Source organism: Typopeltis vanoorti, chromosome 22 (assembly GCF_054136105.1).
Source record: "Typopeltis vanoorti isolate ZY-2024b chromosome 22, IOZ_Tvanoo_1.0, whole genome shotgun sequence".
Lineage (NCBI taxonomy): Eukaryota > Metazoa > Arthropoda > Arachnida > Uropygi > Thelyphonidae > Typopeltis > Typopeltis vanoorti.
Window position 1 is genome coordinate 96,921,294 of NC_143570.1, and position 17,394 is coordinate 96,938,687.

The 17,394-nt window shown below is 37.5% G+C and overlaps 1 protein-coding gene across 1 annotated transcript in view; it reads right to left on the reverse strand.

The window, feature by feature from the left end:
* LOC150094582 (voltage-dependent calcium channel subunit alpha-2/delta-3-like) overlaps nucleotides 1-17,394 on the reverse strand; it is a 1,537,934-nt gene that overhangs the window by 14,314 nt on the left and 1,506,226 nt on the right. The window contains exon 34 of the mRNA XM_090412095.1: nucleotides 674-749. Within this exon, the coding sequence (XP_090268221.1) occupies nucleotides 674-749 (76 nt within the window). The remainder of the gene's footprint in view (nucleotides 1-673; nucleotides 750-17,394) is intronic.

Genomic DNA, 17,394 nt, shown 5'->3' on the forward strand with positions numbered 1-17,394 from the left:
TACCTGGTGTATACCAGGTCCCTTGCAGCTGTAAACTGTCCTACTTTGGCCAAACAGGCAGGACAGCAAATATCAGAATCTCAGAACACAAGGATTACATCCGATTTCACCAGTATAGCCACTCTGGGCTTGCAGACCACGTTCTGGATACTCGCCACAGAATAAGATGGAAGAAAGCCACAGTAATACACCGCAGCAAGTTCAAGTATGAAAGACTATTCATGGAATCAGCCTCGGCACTTAGGAATATGCCAAACCTCAACAAATTTGGATGCATGAGACTGCCCCAAATTTGGGAAACGTTTATCAGAAGAACTTCAGCCCAAAGGCCAAGAACTACCAATATAGCCTGCCAGGGGGCACCATCAGGACTTTAGGAAAACGCTAGCTTCCTAGCTTTAGTCTCATTTGCTGTTATTAGTACTTGTGTGCACGTGTCTTAGTAGTAAGTTCCCAAGAAGATGGCAACGTGACGTTCGCCGAAATATCGGAAAGTATAAATTAAAGTTTATTTAATCTATATTTCTAGTATATGCTGTCAATTCCTTAAATATTAGTTATCATGTTTAACCAGCGTATAAGCCTCTCAACAAGAATAATATTTTAAAACTCTAAGTATGATATTACTTTCTTATAAGTAGTATTATTCTGGTTTTCTAAAGTTGTAACTTACTGTTGAAAGAAAAGATGCAGGTCCTGATGATGCTATTATATCTAAACAGATGGCTTGGTAATCTATTATATGAACGCTAGAAGTAACAGAAAAAAAAATTATATAAATAAGAACCCAAGTTATATATTCCTAGAGAGACTACAGATATTTTTGAAACAAAACTTGATTCATTCTTGTTTGATATCATAAATTATTTCAAACTGTTCTTATTATTAGAAGAGCAGAGTGCTCTCCCACAATTAGTCCTTGGGCTCTCTGGAGGTGTCATGTAATAATAATAATAATTTTTTTTAATGCAGCTTATTACCTTTCAAAGAAATTACACGAGTGTAGGGTACAATTTGTTACATGTTATTAAATTATTATGATTAGGACAATGTAATACTATAATTAATGTTAAAACTAATAGTAATCCTAACAAAAATAATTTATAATTACTGTTGTACATTAAAACAGTTAAATAGCTATTTTTGCATTTTGTCATTTACAATTTATTTTTATTCACAATTCACATTAATGATTTCTTTTTTTATTAACATGAAATAGATAATGCTAAATGCACTCATTTCACTTTTCATAATAATAATTAAAAAAATCGACAGCAACAATGAAACTTTACAATTTTGTACTAACCATGTGTACAATTCGGTACATTACTTGACTTTCACTTATCATTACTTCTCAGAGAATGACATATATTTGATAATATTTAAACAACAGTGCTATAATTTCTTACATTACACTTTTCACTTTTAATATCTTTATAATTGCATAATGTGGAATTCGTATAACAGAATAATAACGATCACAGTAATCATTTACAAATATTGTTCACAGTTACACAAGGTAGTTAATATGATTACATGTTGCATTTTACATTTTATAATATATATTATTTGACAAAGTGTTATCTTTATCATATGGCTATTTACATTTAAATCATTCACATATTATATTTTCGGTTTAGTACAGAATGTTGTATAATAATAATATATATCATCCTTATTATTATCAGTTAAGGTATTGTGACTTTGAAGTTAATTGTAGTGACTAGCTAATGAGGATTATTTGATTAAGCTGTGCTAATCCCAGCTATTTCGAAACTAGGGTTAGCTTTTATGAACAGAGTGAGATTAGCATACACTATTTATGTTTGGTATTTTTTATGGGTGGAAAGCAAGCGTTGAATGCTAGTGGTTTGTGAAGTGAAAATAGGTGTGAGTGCTATATTAATTGTGTTGGTATAGCTTCCACAGTTCATGTTTTAATGTTCTGTAATTGTCTATGTATTTTAAATTTTGTAGTAGGTTGTTGAGTAGCATGGGTATGAAATGTGAAATCATTGCGGAACCATATGAGTCTCTGTAGTAATAATATTTTTTTAATTGCATATGCTTATTGCAAACTTGAAATTAAAATTAAGTTCTGCATAGATTGCAGAAGATTATATACAGTACACTGACTTTCATTATGAATATCCAGTAGCATATCTATCTGCAAAGTACTCTTTTCCCAATCTTTTCAGTTGAGAAAGTTACAAATTACCTTACAACATGTCTGAAAAGAGCTTATTATTGATCATTACTGAAAATGCATCAGAAAGTGAGTCAACTGTTAGAAATGTGATGCTGCCAGAGGAAGACACATTTCTATAAATATTTTACTTCTCTCTGATAATGCAACTTCGATGAATTCTACTAGTGGTACTGTATCACATTATGTCTGCTTTTAGTTTTACTTAACTTGTTATTATTATTATTATTATTATTATTATTATTCAGGCCTCCAAGGAGTCAAAAGCCTCATCAAGGGAGGTCCTTCCTAAGACATAAAGTCTGTCAAGACTCATCGAGAGGAGGTCCCCCCCCTGAGAAACACAAAGTCCATCATACCACTCTTTAAACTCACTGACCGTTCTCGCTCCCGCCACTCCATCAGGCAATGCATTCCACGGCTCAACCACCCTCCACACAAAGAAACCACTCCTTAACCTCTTGCTCACAGTTTCCTTTCGTAACTTCCAGGGATGGCCTCATGTCATCACTCCTTCCCGCTGATCAACCAAGCGAAAGAACTCCCCAGCGTCAACCATGTAACCACCTCTCAACAGTTTAAAAGTCTCAATCATATCACCTCTCCTTCTTCTATCCACCAAACTCTGCAGTCCACATTCTCTCAGCCGATCCTCATAACTATCCTGGTACAGTCCTGAAACCATCTTTGTCATCCGTCTTTGTATCCTTTCCACAGTTAATTTATCCCCTTCAAATACTGGGAACCAAATCTGAGAACAATAGTCCAAATGTGGTCTGATCAGAGACTTATACAATAGAATGATAACCCTCTTATCTCTGCAGGTCAGTGTCCTTCTCATAATAGCAGCAATCCTCTGTGTTACCTTCACCACCTTTGCAATATGTCCCCTAAACTTCAGGTTTCTATCAATCATCAACCCCAGATCTCTTGTCTCCCCTACTTCCTCAGGTATAACTCCTCCCATAGAGTATGCAGCATCCCATCGATGTTTCCCAAACCTCAAGACCTTACATTTTGCTGCATTAAACTGACACCCCAATTCATTTGCCCATCTATCTAGCTTATTTAAATCCTCTTGCAGGGCTACCACATCTGCACTATTACTAATAATCCTTCCCAGCTTCCCATCATCCGCAAACAACTGAATATCCCCCTGCAATCCACTGGCTATGTCATTGATATAAAGGTTAAACAATATAGGTCCTAGTACTGAGCCCTGTGGGACCCCACTTGTAACCCTCTGCCTCCTGGAAACTGCTCCACCATACACAACTCTCTGATACCCATCAGACAGCCAATCCTGAATCCAGTTAACCAATCTGACATCCAGACCCATGTGCTGCAACTTAAATATCAGCTTATCATGTGGCACCCTGTCAAATGCCTTCGCCAAGTCTAAGAAAATTGCAGTATATGCCTTTCCCTCATCTAATGTTCTTGTAACTTTATTATAAAAGGCTAGCATATTGCTAAAACAAGAGCGTCCTTTCACAAATCCATGTTGATTCTCACAGATAACATTACCCTCATCTGCCCAATGCTGTATACGGTCCCTCACTACTTTTTCCAAGATCTTAACAACTACTGATGACACACAGACTGTCCTATAATTAGACACTTCCAGTCTGTTACCACCCTTATGCAATGGCACTATCTTACCTTCCTTCCATTCCCTGGGCACCTTTGCCAAAGCCAGACTTTCATTGAAAAGCCAGGTTAAAGCTACTGTCAATTTCCTAGCACATTCTCTCAAAACTCGTGGTGAAATACCATCCAGTCCTACAGCTATACTGACATCCAGAGTACTCAGTATCTGAAACACACTCTCCTCCTGTACCTCCAGACCTCGCACCAGTCCTATCCCTCTAGCATTAAAACTGACTCCTCTAGGATGAAATACTCCAATAAAGTGTTCATTGAACAATTCCACTATGTCCTCTGCATCAGTCACTCTATTCTCATTTTTATCCCACAATATCATTCTTCCACAGTCATTTCTCCTCCTACTGGCCACATAGCAAAAAAATACCCTAGGATTTTCTTTGGATCTTAGGGCCAATCTCCTCTCACATTCCAGTTTCGCTTTCCTTACCACACTAGTCACTCTTCTGGCCTGTGTCTTATATTCCTCATGCATCTCTTCACCTGTCTCCTTATATCTCTTCCATAGCCTCTTTTTCGCATGCAATTCCTGTTTAATATTGTTTGTCATCCACTTTACTCCAAATTGCGTCCTCTTCTTCACTCGTGGTATACAACTTACCATTGCTGATAACAAATATTCTTTCACAATTTCCCACGCACTGGTGATATCCCGGCCTTCCAATTCCTCCCTCCATGAAACTTCCCGAAGTTGACGTCTAAGACTATTATAATCACCTGCCTTATAATTCCACATAAGTTCCCGTCTCTTTGATACTCCTGCATGTCTATTCATTTTCCAAGTCAACACCATATGGTCACTCTCTCCAACTGGTGGGAGAGACGTCAACTCAGTTATTATCAACTCTTCTGATGCTATAACCAAATCCAAAACTTTTGAACCTCTTGTTCCCTCTGTTACATGTTGACTAAGACATTTGTCCCTCAAGAATTCTAGAAATTCCATTCCCCTATTGCTACATGCATCTTCCTCTCTCCAATTTACACTGCTGAAGTTAAAATCTCCCATAACAATCATTCTTCTTGCACTTGCCGAACTTAGCTGTCTAAACATCTGCTGGTCCCCATCCTCTGTGCTCCTGGGTCTGTAGCAACACCCCACTAAATATCCTGTCTTGCCTACCTCTACCTCACACCATACGCTCTCAAAATCATTTGTCTCACTTCCTTCCAAATTCTCCACTCTTAGAGGACATAGGTCATCACTTATCATAAGCAGCACCCCACCACCACGCTTTCCCCTCCTATCCTGACAAAAAATGCTATACCCAGCGACTTCTATTCCTGTTGTTATATGCCCTTCTCTCAACCACGTCTCAGTGATCACAATAATTTTTGGCCAGGCTGATGCTATCTGCGCCACCAATTCCTCTCCCTTATTCCGGATACACCTAGCATTAGTATAAAGCATATAAATGCCATTGTTTCTATACCCAGCATTATCCCTTCTAGACTCCACTGGGCTCAGTATTACCTGACATTGTCTCCCTTCTCCCAAGTATCCATTCCCACAAGAGGCCACCCCTGGTATCATCCTCCCTGGGACACACTGACTCGTTCAGAACAGCAATCTCTCCAGATGCCTACGTCCTTCCTCATTCAAATGTAAACGGTCTCTTGAATACAACTCCTCTCTTTCCCCAAACGCACTCTAAGCATCCACATATACCAGTCCTCTCTTGTCACACATTTTCGCTATTATGCATTTAATATCACCGCTCTTCTGCTCAGCTCATCATTATCATACCTAGGCAACACGCACACTATTTTTCCTCTGTCTGTCTTCTTCCGTACAGTCTCAAGCAAAAATCTCATATCTCTCGCTGCCCGACTTACATTACCACTCAAGTCATTCGTTTCTACCATCACAATCATCTCATCCACCCTTTCACCTCTCTTAATTGCCATAGCCACCCTTTCTATTGTTCCTCCTGGCAAACACTCCTCATGCATCCTATCTTGAACACCACAGATCATTGAGTCGCCATACATTATACCTCTTACCATTCCCTCGCTCCTATTGTTTTCATTCTCTCCTCTTCTTTCATTCCCATACCTCTCTCTTCTACTGTTTCCATTCTCTCCTCTTCTAGCACTCCCATACATCTCTCTCCTACTGTTTCCATTTTCTCCATTTCTAGCACTTCCATATCCCTCTCTCATTCTGTCTCTCCTACTACTGTTTCCATCCTCTCGTCTTCTAGCATTCCCATACCTCTCTCTCATTCCATCTCTCCTACCGTTTCCATTCTCTCTTCTTCTAGCACTTCCATATCTCTCTCTCATTCCATCTCTCCTACTGTTTCCATCCTCTCGTCTGCTAGCATTTCCATACCTCTCTCTCATTCCCACTCTTCTACTGTTTCCATTCTCTCCTCTTCTAGCACCCCCATACCTCTCACTCATACTCCCTAAATTCTCTCTCTCTCTCCTACTCTGATTCGCCTTACATTTATCTCTTCCATTCTCCTAATCTTATCTTTCATACATTCACAAGACATTCCACCTCCTCTTTCAACTCATCTATCTCCCTCTGCAGGTCAGTCACTCTGAATCTAAATTCACTCTCTTAAACAAAACCATCTCCTAAACTTCCACAGTCACTCACACCTTCCACACTATCAACTATTATTTTCTTATTCTCTCCTATCATACTACTTGTCTTCCTACATTCATTCCCCGTTCCTGGAGCAACAAAGTCGGATATCGATATATCTAATGTACTTATTTCCTCTAACTGCCTGCATTTTGCGCACATACGCTCTCCACTCTCTTTAACAAGCCACATATGTAATTCCCGAGATGCATACATGCCACAAGTACTGCATGTCACAAAGTCCCTTATGATATTGCTAATAACTGAGTTCTTAAATGGCGGAGGACTTGGCGTTACGCCACTTGCAACTGCTGCTGAATCCACCATCATTCCTTACTGCCGAGTAGCGTAATCTTTAATAATTATTCAATTAATAAATAAGAGGAAAAAAAAGTACAAACATCAGAATATTTAAGTACTAAATATAATTAAATAAAATGAAATATAACTAAATACAGTAACTTAGCTTCGTTTTGTCTTCCACCGTTACGCGTTCGATTCCGATGGTACCAAAATATATTATATCGCGACAGCAACTAACTTCCAAAAAACAACCACTGAAGTACACTCGTATTCAGAGAAACAATTTAGCAATCAAAAACGTAGAAAAACGGGGAAAAAGCGGACTATTCACCGATTAAAAATCACTTTCTTCTGCACAGCTCAAATTCACCGCCACGTGCTACCCTTGTATTATGTTAATTTAAAATAAACCAAAAGGATTAAATATTTGGTGCTACTAAGTTAACTGTCTTTTGATCACTGTTGCTAGTATTAAATATCAAAGCATACAGTTTAATTTGAGTAATTATTATGGGGGGATTTTAACTATGGGGACAAAAGACTGGGAAGAGAAATAGTGACAGGGAAGGAAAGAAATGGAATGTATAAAGCTGCAGAGATATAATTACCTGGGACAGCATGTAATGGAGGCATAAGGTTTGAGAATGTTGGGTATGGTCACAGCATAAGAGAACTTGAAATTAACCAATATAGCTATGCTGCCTCCACTTGGGGAAAATTATCATGAATTGATCTGGGAGATTGCAAGACATGTAGACTTTTTTTTTTAATCAATTAAGAAGGGATATATGTGGAATTACAAAGCAGGTGATTATGACAAGCTTTATTACAAGGCACCTTTAAAGATTATGATAATCTGAGGAGTCAGCCTTTAGCTGGGCCATGGCATAAGAATTTGGAGGAGAGAGAGATGGTGGTGAATAAAACATGGTCAAGAGGTGTTTGAACAAAGCAGTATCAGACTGTATACTGAGAAAGAAGGATAAATCAGGTAGGAGTTAGGTGGGTGAATAGCATCATTAAGCAGGAACTGCAGACAAAGAAAAAGTTGTGGAGAGAATATAAAGGAAAAGGTGATCAGCATGTCCCTGAGCAGTACAAGGCACAGACAAGAAAGGTGAACTGTACGATAAGAAAGACCTAAGCTAATTACGAGAGAAAGCTAGCTGATGACACCAAAAGAAATCTACTAAAGAGTTCTTTTGCAATGTGACAAGTAAAAGGCATATGACAAGGAATAATTATGGAAGGGTGTCATTAAACAATAGTGATAATGGGGAGGTATCAGAAGCAAACTAAACAGTTAAATTACTGAGTGATTATTTTGCAAAGGTGTACCATCTAAGTAGTGATGTTACGATTTCTGATGGAAGAATAGAGGTTGAAGAAATGGAGGTGATTATAGAAGAAAAACTTCTATAATCCTTACAATTGTAATCAATTACAATTATAATCCTTACAAACCCTTACAATTGGCCCCAACTTCCCAGCGTCCCTTAAATGGGACAGGGGTGCGAAGAATCTCTGGGCTCAAAATGGTGTCCACTTTTAAAATTGCAACTTGGAATGTCAGAACTCTGTATGAAGCTGGCAAATTAAGAAATGCCACAAGAGAAATGAAGAGGCTGGGCATCCGAATTTTGGGAATTTGCGAGACAAGATGGCCAGGATCTGGAAAGTGTCAACAAGATAATATGACAATGTATTACTCTGGGAATGATGAGAACAAACATCGACATGGTGTAGCTGTAATAGTAGATGAAGAAATCAATAAATCAGTAATAAATTGGATTCCATTTTCTGAAAGGATAATGCTGTTACAACTTAAGGGAAACCCTGTTAACATAAATATCATCCAAGCTTATGTACCCACAGCTGACAAAAGTGAAGAAGATGTTGAAGAGTTTTATGAACACCTAAAAGAGATTAAAAACCTAACAAAGAAGCAAGATATAAACATAGTGATGGGAGACTTCAATGCAAAAGTAGGAAGAGGGGGGTGATGGAGAAATTGTTGACGAACATGGCTTAGGCACCAGAAATGACAGAGGAGATCGCCTAGTCCAGTTCTGTCAGGAAGAAGATCTAACAATAGCAAATACCTGGTTTAAACTTCCACCCAGAAGACTGTACACCTGGAAATCGCCTCAAGATAACAAACATAACATTGTCAGAAATCAAATTGATTATATACTGATAAATAAAAGATTCCACAGTAGTATAAAGAGTGCAAAGACTTATCCTGGAGCAGATATCTCATCAGACCACAATCCCATAGTTGCAGAAGTACGTCTTAGATTAAAATCAGCTAAAAAATCACAAAAGAAGAAAAAGAAAATTGATGTAGAAAAACTGAAAGACCCAAACATAAATATAAGTGCCAAGACACAGCTTAACCTGTGATTACAACAGATTAACATAGAAGAAAATAAAAGTGTGGAATCTCTTTCGAATAGCTTAAAGAATGCCATCGTAACAACAAGTATTGAAGAAGTAGGTTATGTGAATAATATAAAACAACAGGAATGGATGAGATTCTTTCTCTTATTGATACAAGAAGAATGTACAAAAACAAAGACCTAGCTAGGTACACAGAAACACATAACATCATCAAGACAAAAATAAAAGAAGCCAAGGAAAATTGGATGAAAAATTTATGTACTGAAATTGAACTGCTTCAGAAGAAACACGATAATTTCAATCTGTATAAGAAAATCAACGAAATTTCCGGAAAACTGAGGAAAAAGCAAAGTGTCTCTAAGAGACGAAAATGGAAAAATAGTTCTAGAAGAAGAGAATAAAGCACAGATTTGGATAAAATACGTAACAGAACTTTTCAATGATACTAGACAGAAGCCTATAAATATAAAAGATAACATTCAAGGACCAGCAATCATGAAATGCGAAACAGAGAATGCTATACGAACAAGTAAAACAGGAAAAGCCAGTGGACCAGATGGTGTGCAAACAGAATTTTTAAAATTAATAGAACCGGATAACATAAACTTCTTGAAAAACTATTTAATAAAATATATGAAAGTGATGAATTTCCATCAGATTGGCTCAAATCTACATTTATCACTGTCCCAAAGAAACCCAAAGCGAATTCCTGTGGTGACTTCCGACTTATTAGTCTAATGAGCCAATCATTAAAAATATTTTTGAAAGTAATTCAGAATCGCATTTATAGAAAAAGTGAAGAAACTCTAAGTGAAACACAATTCAGCTTTCGGAATGGTTTTGGTACTAGAGAGGCCCTTTTCTGTACCCAAATATTGATACAAAAATGCATAGAAAAACAGAAATCTGTCTATGTGTTTCATAGATTTTGAAAAAGCATTCGACAAAGTCAGACACACTAACTTAATAGAAGTCCTTCAACAAATAAGGCTAGACGAACAAGACATAAGACTAATAACAAATCTGTATTGGAATCAGTCAGCTACCGTTCAATTAGACAACATTACCACCAGTGATATTAACATCAAAAGAGGAGCGGACAAGGATGTGCGCTCTCACCACTCCTGTTCAACATATATGCAGAGGTAATCTTTAAAAGGCATTGGAAGAATGTTCAGAGGGAATCACAATAAATGGAAAGATTGTTAACAACCTTCGATATGCAGATGACACCGTGCTAATTGCAGATAATATTATGGATCTCCAAAAACTCATTGACAGAGTGTACGTAGAAAGCCAAAGAATGGGAATAAATATAAACATCAACAAGACAAAATACATGCTCATCAGCAAACATCCAGCCTCATCAATGAAACTGACACTCAATGGGAAAAATATTGATCAAGTGTCAAGATATAAATATCTTGGTTGTTGGCTTAATGAACGGTGGGATCCAGAAATAGATATAAAGACAAGGATTGAAGTTGCACGGCAGTCCTTCATGAAAATGAGAACACTATTCTGCAATAAAGACCTAAACATGGAAGTCAGATGCCGAATGCTGAAATGCTACGTGTGGTCTATTCTGCTCTATGGAGTTGAAACATGGACATTGAAGGCGACAACCATTAAGAAAATCGAAGCCTTTGAGATGTGGCTATACAGAAGAATGCTAAAGATATCATGGACAGAAAAAATTACCAATGAAGATGTCTTAAAATCCATTGGCAAAGCTAAACATCTTATACAAATAATCAAGAAACGAAAAACATTATATCTTGGCCACATCATGAGAAACACCAAATACCAACTTCTACAAACTATTTTGGTAGGAAGAATTGATGGCAAAAAGAACTAGAGGAAGATCAAATCAATCATGGTTTGACAACATCAAGACATGGACAGGAAAGAGCAATGCACAACTGCTCAGATTAGCACATGAGCGCAGTTCGTTCGCCAAGATGGTCGCTGACCTTCAATAGAAGATAGCACAATAAGAAGAAGAATAGAAGAAAAAATGAAAGAGTTTGAGAACCAGAACCAAACCTTGGAGATTCAGTGGCAAGCCTTGAAGAAACCATGATTGATCAGCCAGAGAGGCATGTGGTGAGGCTGTCTGCAAGGATAGAAAATTCAGAACTCCATGGTGGACACAGGAAGTTAAAGAGGCAGTGAAGGAAAAGAAGAAATCATATCAAACGTTCCTGGCAAATAAGTCTGCTTGTGCTCTTAGAGAATACAGAGATAAATGTAAGAAAGCTAAACACTGTGTAAAATTGGCTAAACAAAAGTCATGGAAGGACTTTGGCAAGAACATAGAAAATAAATATCAAGAAGGTGGCAAAATATTCTGGAGGTTATTGAAGAAGCTTAGAAATGGAGGAAGAGTGCTGTAAAAGTACTTAGAGATGATAAAGGTGACAATTACTCCATATCCTTGAAGTATGGAGTAATTATTTCGAAAAATTGCTAAATGAAACAAGCAGTGATAGCACAGTGGTAAAAAACACTCAACAGGCATACAGTCAGGAATACATATCCATACTTGAAGTAGAAAAATCTATCAAAGGCTTGAAATGTGGAAAGACAGCAGGAGTAGATGATATTCGACCAGAAATGCTGAAGTATGGTGGTATAAAAGTCTTACAGTGGCTGCACTGCATAGTTCAAAAGTCCTGGATAGAGGGATGAATTCTCAATGATTGGAGTAGAGCTCTCGTAGTACCCATATATGAAAAGGGAAATAAAAGTGAATGTGAGAATTACAGAGGCATTTCCCTACTGAGTGTTCCTGGTAAGATTTAAGCAAGTATACTTGAGAAACGGTTGAGAAGAATTGTGGGAGAAAAGCTTGGTGAAGAACAAGCTGGATTCAGGCCAAATAGATGTCAGGATCAGATCTTCACTTTACGACAAATAGTTGAAAAATCAAAGATCTGCATTTAAGGTTTGTCGATCTGAAAAAGGTATATGAGAAGGTGCGGAGAGAGCAGCTATTCAATACGCTACAGTTATATGGTGTCAATGGGGCATTATATCAAGCAATACTTAGTCTTTATTTGAGTTGTAAGTCAGCAGTTAGAATTGAAGGAAGTACAGGAAGATGGTTTAATGTTAAATCTGGTGTGAGACAAGGATGTACATTATCCCCTCTGTTATTCATTATCTATATGGATCACATTATGAAGGAAAGTGGTATTAAACCTGATATCAAAATTGGAGATGTTAATGTCAGCTCTTTGCTTTATGCAGACGATGTTATACTTCTAAATAAATCCGCTACAGGTCTGCAAGATTCCCTGACTAAATTGAATAATTGTTGTAATAGATATGGTATGAAGGTCAGCAAATAAAAGGACAAAGACAATGAAAATAGGCAGAATCGTTGAAAATGTCAACTGCGTTGTGAATGGAGAACCTGTGGAACAAATGAAACATTTTAGCTACTTAGGAACGATTTTTAATGAAGATGGTAAATTAAATATGGAAATAGACGACAGAATCAACAAAGCTGGTATGGTAGGAAGTCAATTGAATAAATTCATATGGAATAAGAGAGAAATTAGTCGGAACACTAAATTAGCTGCATACAAGACGGTGTTCATACCAGTTTTAACTTATGGATCTGAGAGCTGGGTCAGAAGTAAAACACTTGACCAAAGACTAGAGACAGCAAATATGAGCGTCCTGAGAAAGATTAGAGGCATGAACAGATGGCATCAATGGCAATATCATATTAAAAAGGAAGATATTAGGAAAGAACTTTACATTGTTAGCATCCAGGAATGCATTAGTAGAGCTAATCTCAGGTGGTATGGTCACTTAAACAGAATGGGAGAGGAAAGATTAGCAAAACAAGTGTTCTCTGCCAGGTTGGCAGAAAAACGACCCAGAGGAAGACCAAGATATAGGTGGATTAATACGGTACAAAGTGCCTTAGACGATAGAAATATAAGATCTGATAATGTTGGAGTTTTGACAAGTAACAGACTGATTTGGAGGAAAATTTTATATAGGAAGTTAGTAATGATGTAAATTTTTTATGTAGTACTATCATATCCTGTACACCCTTTGAGTGTACATGGCAGGAATTTGATGATGATGAAATGGAAGTGTTTAGAATATTGAAGAATATCAATGTGAATACAGCCATGGGATTAGATGGCATATCATCCTGTGTATTTAGATAATGTGTAAAGGAATTATCAGTTCCTCTGACCAAGCTGTTTAATTTAAGCCCCAGTACTGAGAAGGTGCCAATAAAGTGGAAAGAGGACAAAATAGTCTCACTGAATAAAAGAAGTTCCAAGGGAGAAATAGCCAATTATAGACCAATTAAACATCTCAGGAGTGACGGCTGAGGTACTAGAGAAATTGGTGAAAGACAGAATTTAGGAATAAATTATTATTGCGGGTATCTCCATGGAGTCAGTAGACTCATCGCTAATGAATAGGAATATGGTACTTAATAATGCGCAACAAATTTTGTGAAGGGTAGGTTTTGTCTTAGTAATCTGATTACTTTTTATAATAAAATGACACTGGAGTTGGCTGCTCAGTGATACTGCTGGACTTTGCTAAGGCATTTTGACTGAGAACTCTGTTGCATAAATTGGAGCAAATGGCGATGGATATGAATCTGGTGATTTGGATTATTAGGTAGCTGAGGAAACATATCAATGAGTCATTTATGGAAGCGTTAAGTGCAGGTGACTAGTGGTGTACCAGAGGACTCAGTATTTAATTCTCTGTTGTTTATTTTGCACATCAGTAATACAGGAAATGACTTAGTGGGAAATATTCAGCTGTTTGCTGAATATTTTCCACTAGAAATCCTGTATGATGACTTAAACAGTCTAGCAGTATGGGCTAAGGTGATTATGGACAGGGAGTTGAGGTTCAGAGGACATGTTGCTTAGGTAGCTAAAGTAGCACATCAAATTACATGGTTGTTGATGAACACACTAACAAGCAGGAATAGAGAAGTTATTGTTCCTCTTTATAAGGTTTTAATCAGGCCACATCAGATCTCTGTACAGTAGTCCAGAGATTTCGTGGGGATGAAGCTGTCGAATTTCGTGGGGATGAAGAAGTGGTAGAGGAGACCCAGAGGTAAGTGACAAAGATTGTGGCAGGTCTATGGAATTCTCCGTATAACAATAGACTGATGGTCTATGGGCTACAAAAACTAGCTGATAGGTGAATAAGAAGAGACATGATAGGAGCATATAAGTTGTTAAAGGGGTTTTAAAGGAATAACACTGAAGACTTTTTTTTCAGTGTATGGCAGGAAGGAGAGAACAAGAGGTCTTCTTCCTCATGTAGCTTCCTCAATGCAGGGATGCAGCACTATGTCCTTCCAGTCCTCTCTGTTGGCAGCTCTTCTTTTTGTTTCAGCATAGTCACATGATCCTGTCCATGATTTTATATCATCAAACCATGTCCTTTTTATTCCTCTTGAGCCTCTTCCCATAATCCTTCCTTATAAAGCTGTCAAGAACAAGAGGTCACCTGTATAAATTGTGTAAGAGTGTGGTTAGCAAAGATGTTAGGACTAGATTTTTTACTTTTAGGATGGTGAATGGGTTGACAGATGTGGTTGTGAGTGCTTTGTAAGTGAATGAGTTTAAGGAGAGGTATGATAGGTATTGTGTGAATAATGGATCTCTTGTGATTAGTTTTCTGACTACATGGAGATACCTGTATAATAATAATTTAAACATCTTCTATGAATGTTAAGAACATACTAACCAAATTTCATGTGATCTCTTGAGCAATGCAACCAATATATTTTCTATCACGCCAATAAAATCACATTGAAAATGAACAACTTTTTAGGAAAACAAAAAAAGCTATAACAAAATATTAGCACATAATAAAAACAATATTAACATCAGTACGTGCCCATTAAACTAATTAATCATAAAGTGCAAACATTTTTTTAAACAATTACAGATAAAAAGAGTTGTTTGTATCTGTAATATTTTTTGCATACTCTTGATGTAAAAGAGTATTCAAAGTGAAAAAAAAAAAATTTTATTTAAAAAAGGTGGAATTAGGGTTGAACAAAAGATATGGCCAATAGCACTGTCAAGAAACCAGAAAGCATGAGGTGGTACTATAAGTTTCTGGCCTAACTTTTTCGAGGTGATAGAAAGAAAACAACTGTGTCACTTTTCAATAAAACATCCCTTTACTTCAACAACTTTTCACATCTTTGAATTAACATTTCTATGCCCTTGAAAAAATAGTCTGTACTTTTGTCTGCAAAATGGTCTAAAACTTCATCTTTCATCTGATTGTCATCTGCAAGTTTTCTTCCTTGAAGATCTTTTTTCAGTTTCAAGAAGAAATAGTAGTCATTGGGTGCTAGATCTGGGCTGTAAGATGGGCGTTCAATCTCCTGGAAGACACTTTCCTTCAGACAGGAGCATTGTCTTGAAGCGGGTGAACACCATGACTCGGCATTCCTCACCTCTTCTCCTTTATGGCATCACGCAGTTTGTGCAGGAGTGAAGCATAATATTCTGTATTCATTGTGATATTCCTTTTCTTTAAGTCAATCAAGAGAATTCCCTGGCAATCCCAAAAGATTGTTGCCACAATCTTCTTGGTGAAATGAATGACCTTGGCTTTCCTCGGTGGTGCTTCACTTGGTTTGCACCACTCCATGGATTCCATTTTGGAAAGAGGATCATAATAAAGGACCATGGTTTCATCCCCAGTGACAATGGATTTCAGCACTTCTCTCCAATTCCATAGGCAAAGCTCTAAAAACTTGTGGGAACATGTCATGTAATGCTCCTTCTGAATTGAAGAGAGAAGTCAGGGCACCCACCTTGTACTGACCTTTGTCATGTGAGGCTTCTCGCAAATGATGAAAAAAAAGATGGTTGCTATAGAAAGCTCCAACATTACGGAGATTTCTTTGAGCTTCAATCATTTGTCATTGAGCAGCTCCTCCTCAACAAGAGAGATATTTTCCTCAGTCATCACTTTAACAGGTTGACCATCATGAGGACCATCACGGGGGGGGCTAGTGTCGCCGTAGCATCTGGCGATGAATTTGAGCTGTGCTGAAGAAAGTAAGTTTTTAATCGGTGAATAGTCTGTTTTTTTTACGTTTTTGAGTGCTAAATTGTTTCTCTGGAATACAAGTGTACTATAGTGGTTGTTTTTTGAAGTTAGTGCTGTCGCGATATTGTGTATTTTGTTTACCGAGAAGACAGGGTGGATGCATAACGGTGGAAGACAAGACGAAGCTAAGTTTTCATATATTGTATTTAGTTTAATTTAATTTTATTTAGTGTACTTAATGTTTTGTTTTGCTTTTAATTGTTTATACTTTTCTTATTTATTTTTACTCCCTAATACTTATTTAGCGTTTATTTTTGAAACTAATTTGAATAATTAACGATCACGCTAGTAGTCCCTCGGCAGAAACGAATGATGGCAGATTCAGCTGCAGTCGCAAATGGCGTGTCGCCAAGTCCTCCGCCATTTAGGCACTCTATTATAAGCAATATAATAAGGGAGTTTGTGGCATGCAGTATTTGCAGCATGTATGCATCTCAGGAATTGGATATCTGGCTTGTGAGAGAGGATGAGGTACGTGTATGTTTAAAGTGCAGGCAGTGGGAGGAAATAAATGCAGCAGATATATCAATAACCGACCTTTTTGCTCCAGGAATGGGAAATGAATACAGGAAGATGAGTAGTGTGATAGGAGAGAATGAAGAAAAAAATGTGAATGAGAAAATAATAGTTGATAGTGTAGAAGGCATGAGTGACTGAAAGTTTAGATGGTTTTGTTTGGGAGAGAGAATTTCGATTTAGAGTGACTGACCTGCAGAGGGAGATAGAGGAGCAGAAAGAGGAGGTGGAATGTCTTGGGAGAAGTATGATAAGTATGAAAGATGAGATCAGAAGAATGGAAGAGATAAATGCATGGCAAATCGGAGTAGGGGGGAGAGAGAGAGAGTTTTGGAAATAATAGGAGAGGAGAGAAATTTGTGAATGACAAAAGAGGAGAGAATGGAATTGGATACAAAATGGAGAGAATGGAAACAGGAGAGAGGGGTATGGAAGTGCTAGAAGAGGAGAGAATGGAAACAGTAGGAGAGACAGAATGAGAGAGAGGTGTGGGAGTGCTAGAAGAGGAGAAAATGGAAACAGTAGGAGAGATGTATGGGAATGCTAGAAGAGGAAAGAATGGAATGAGAGA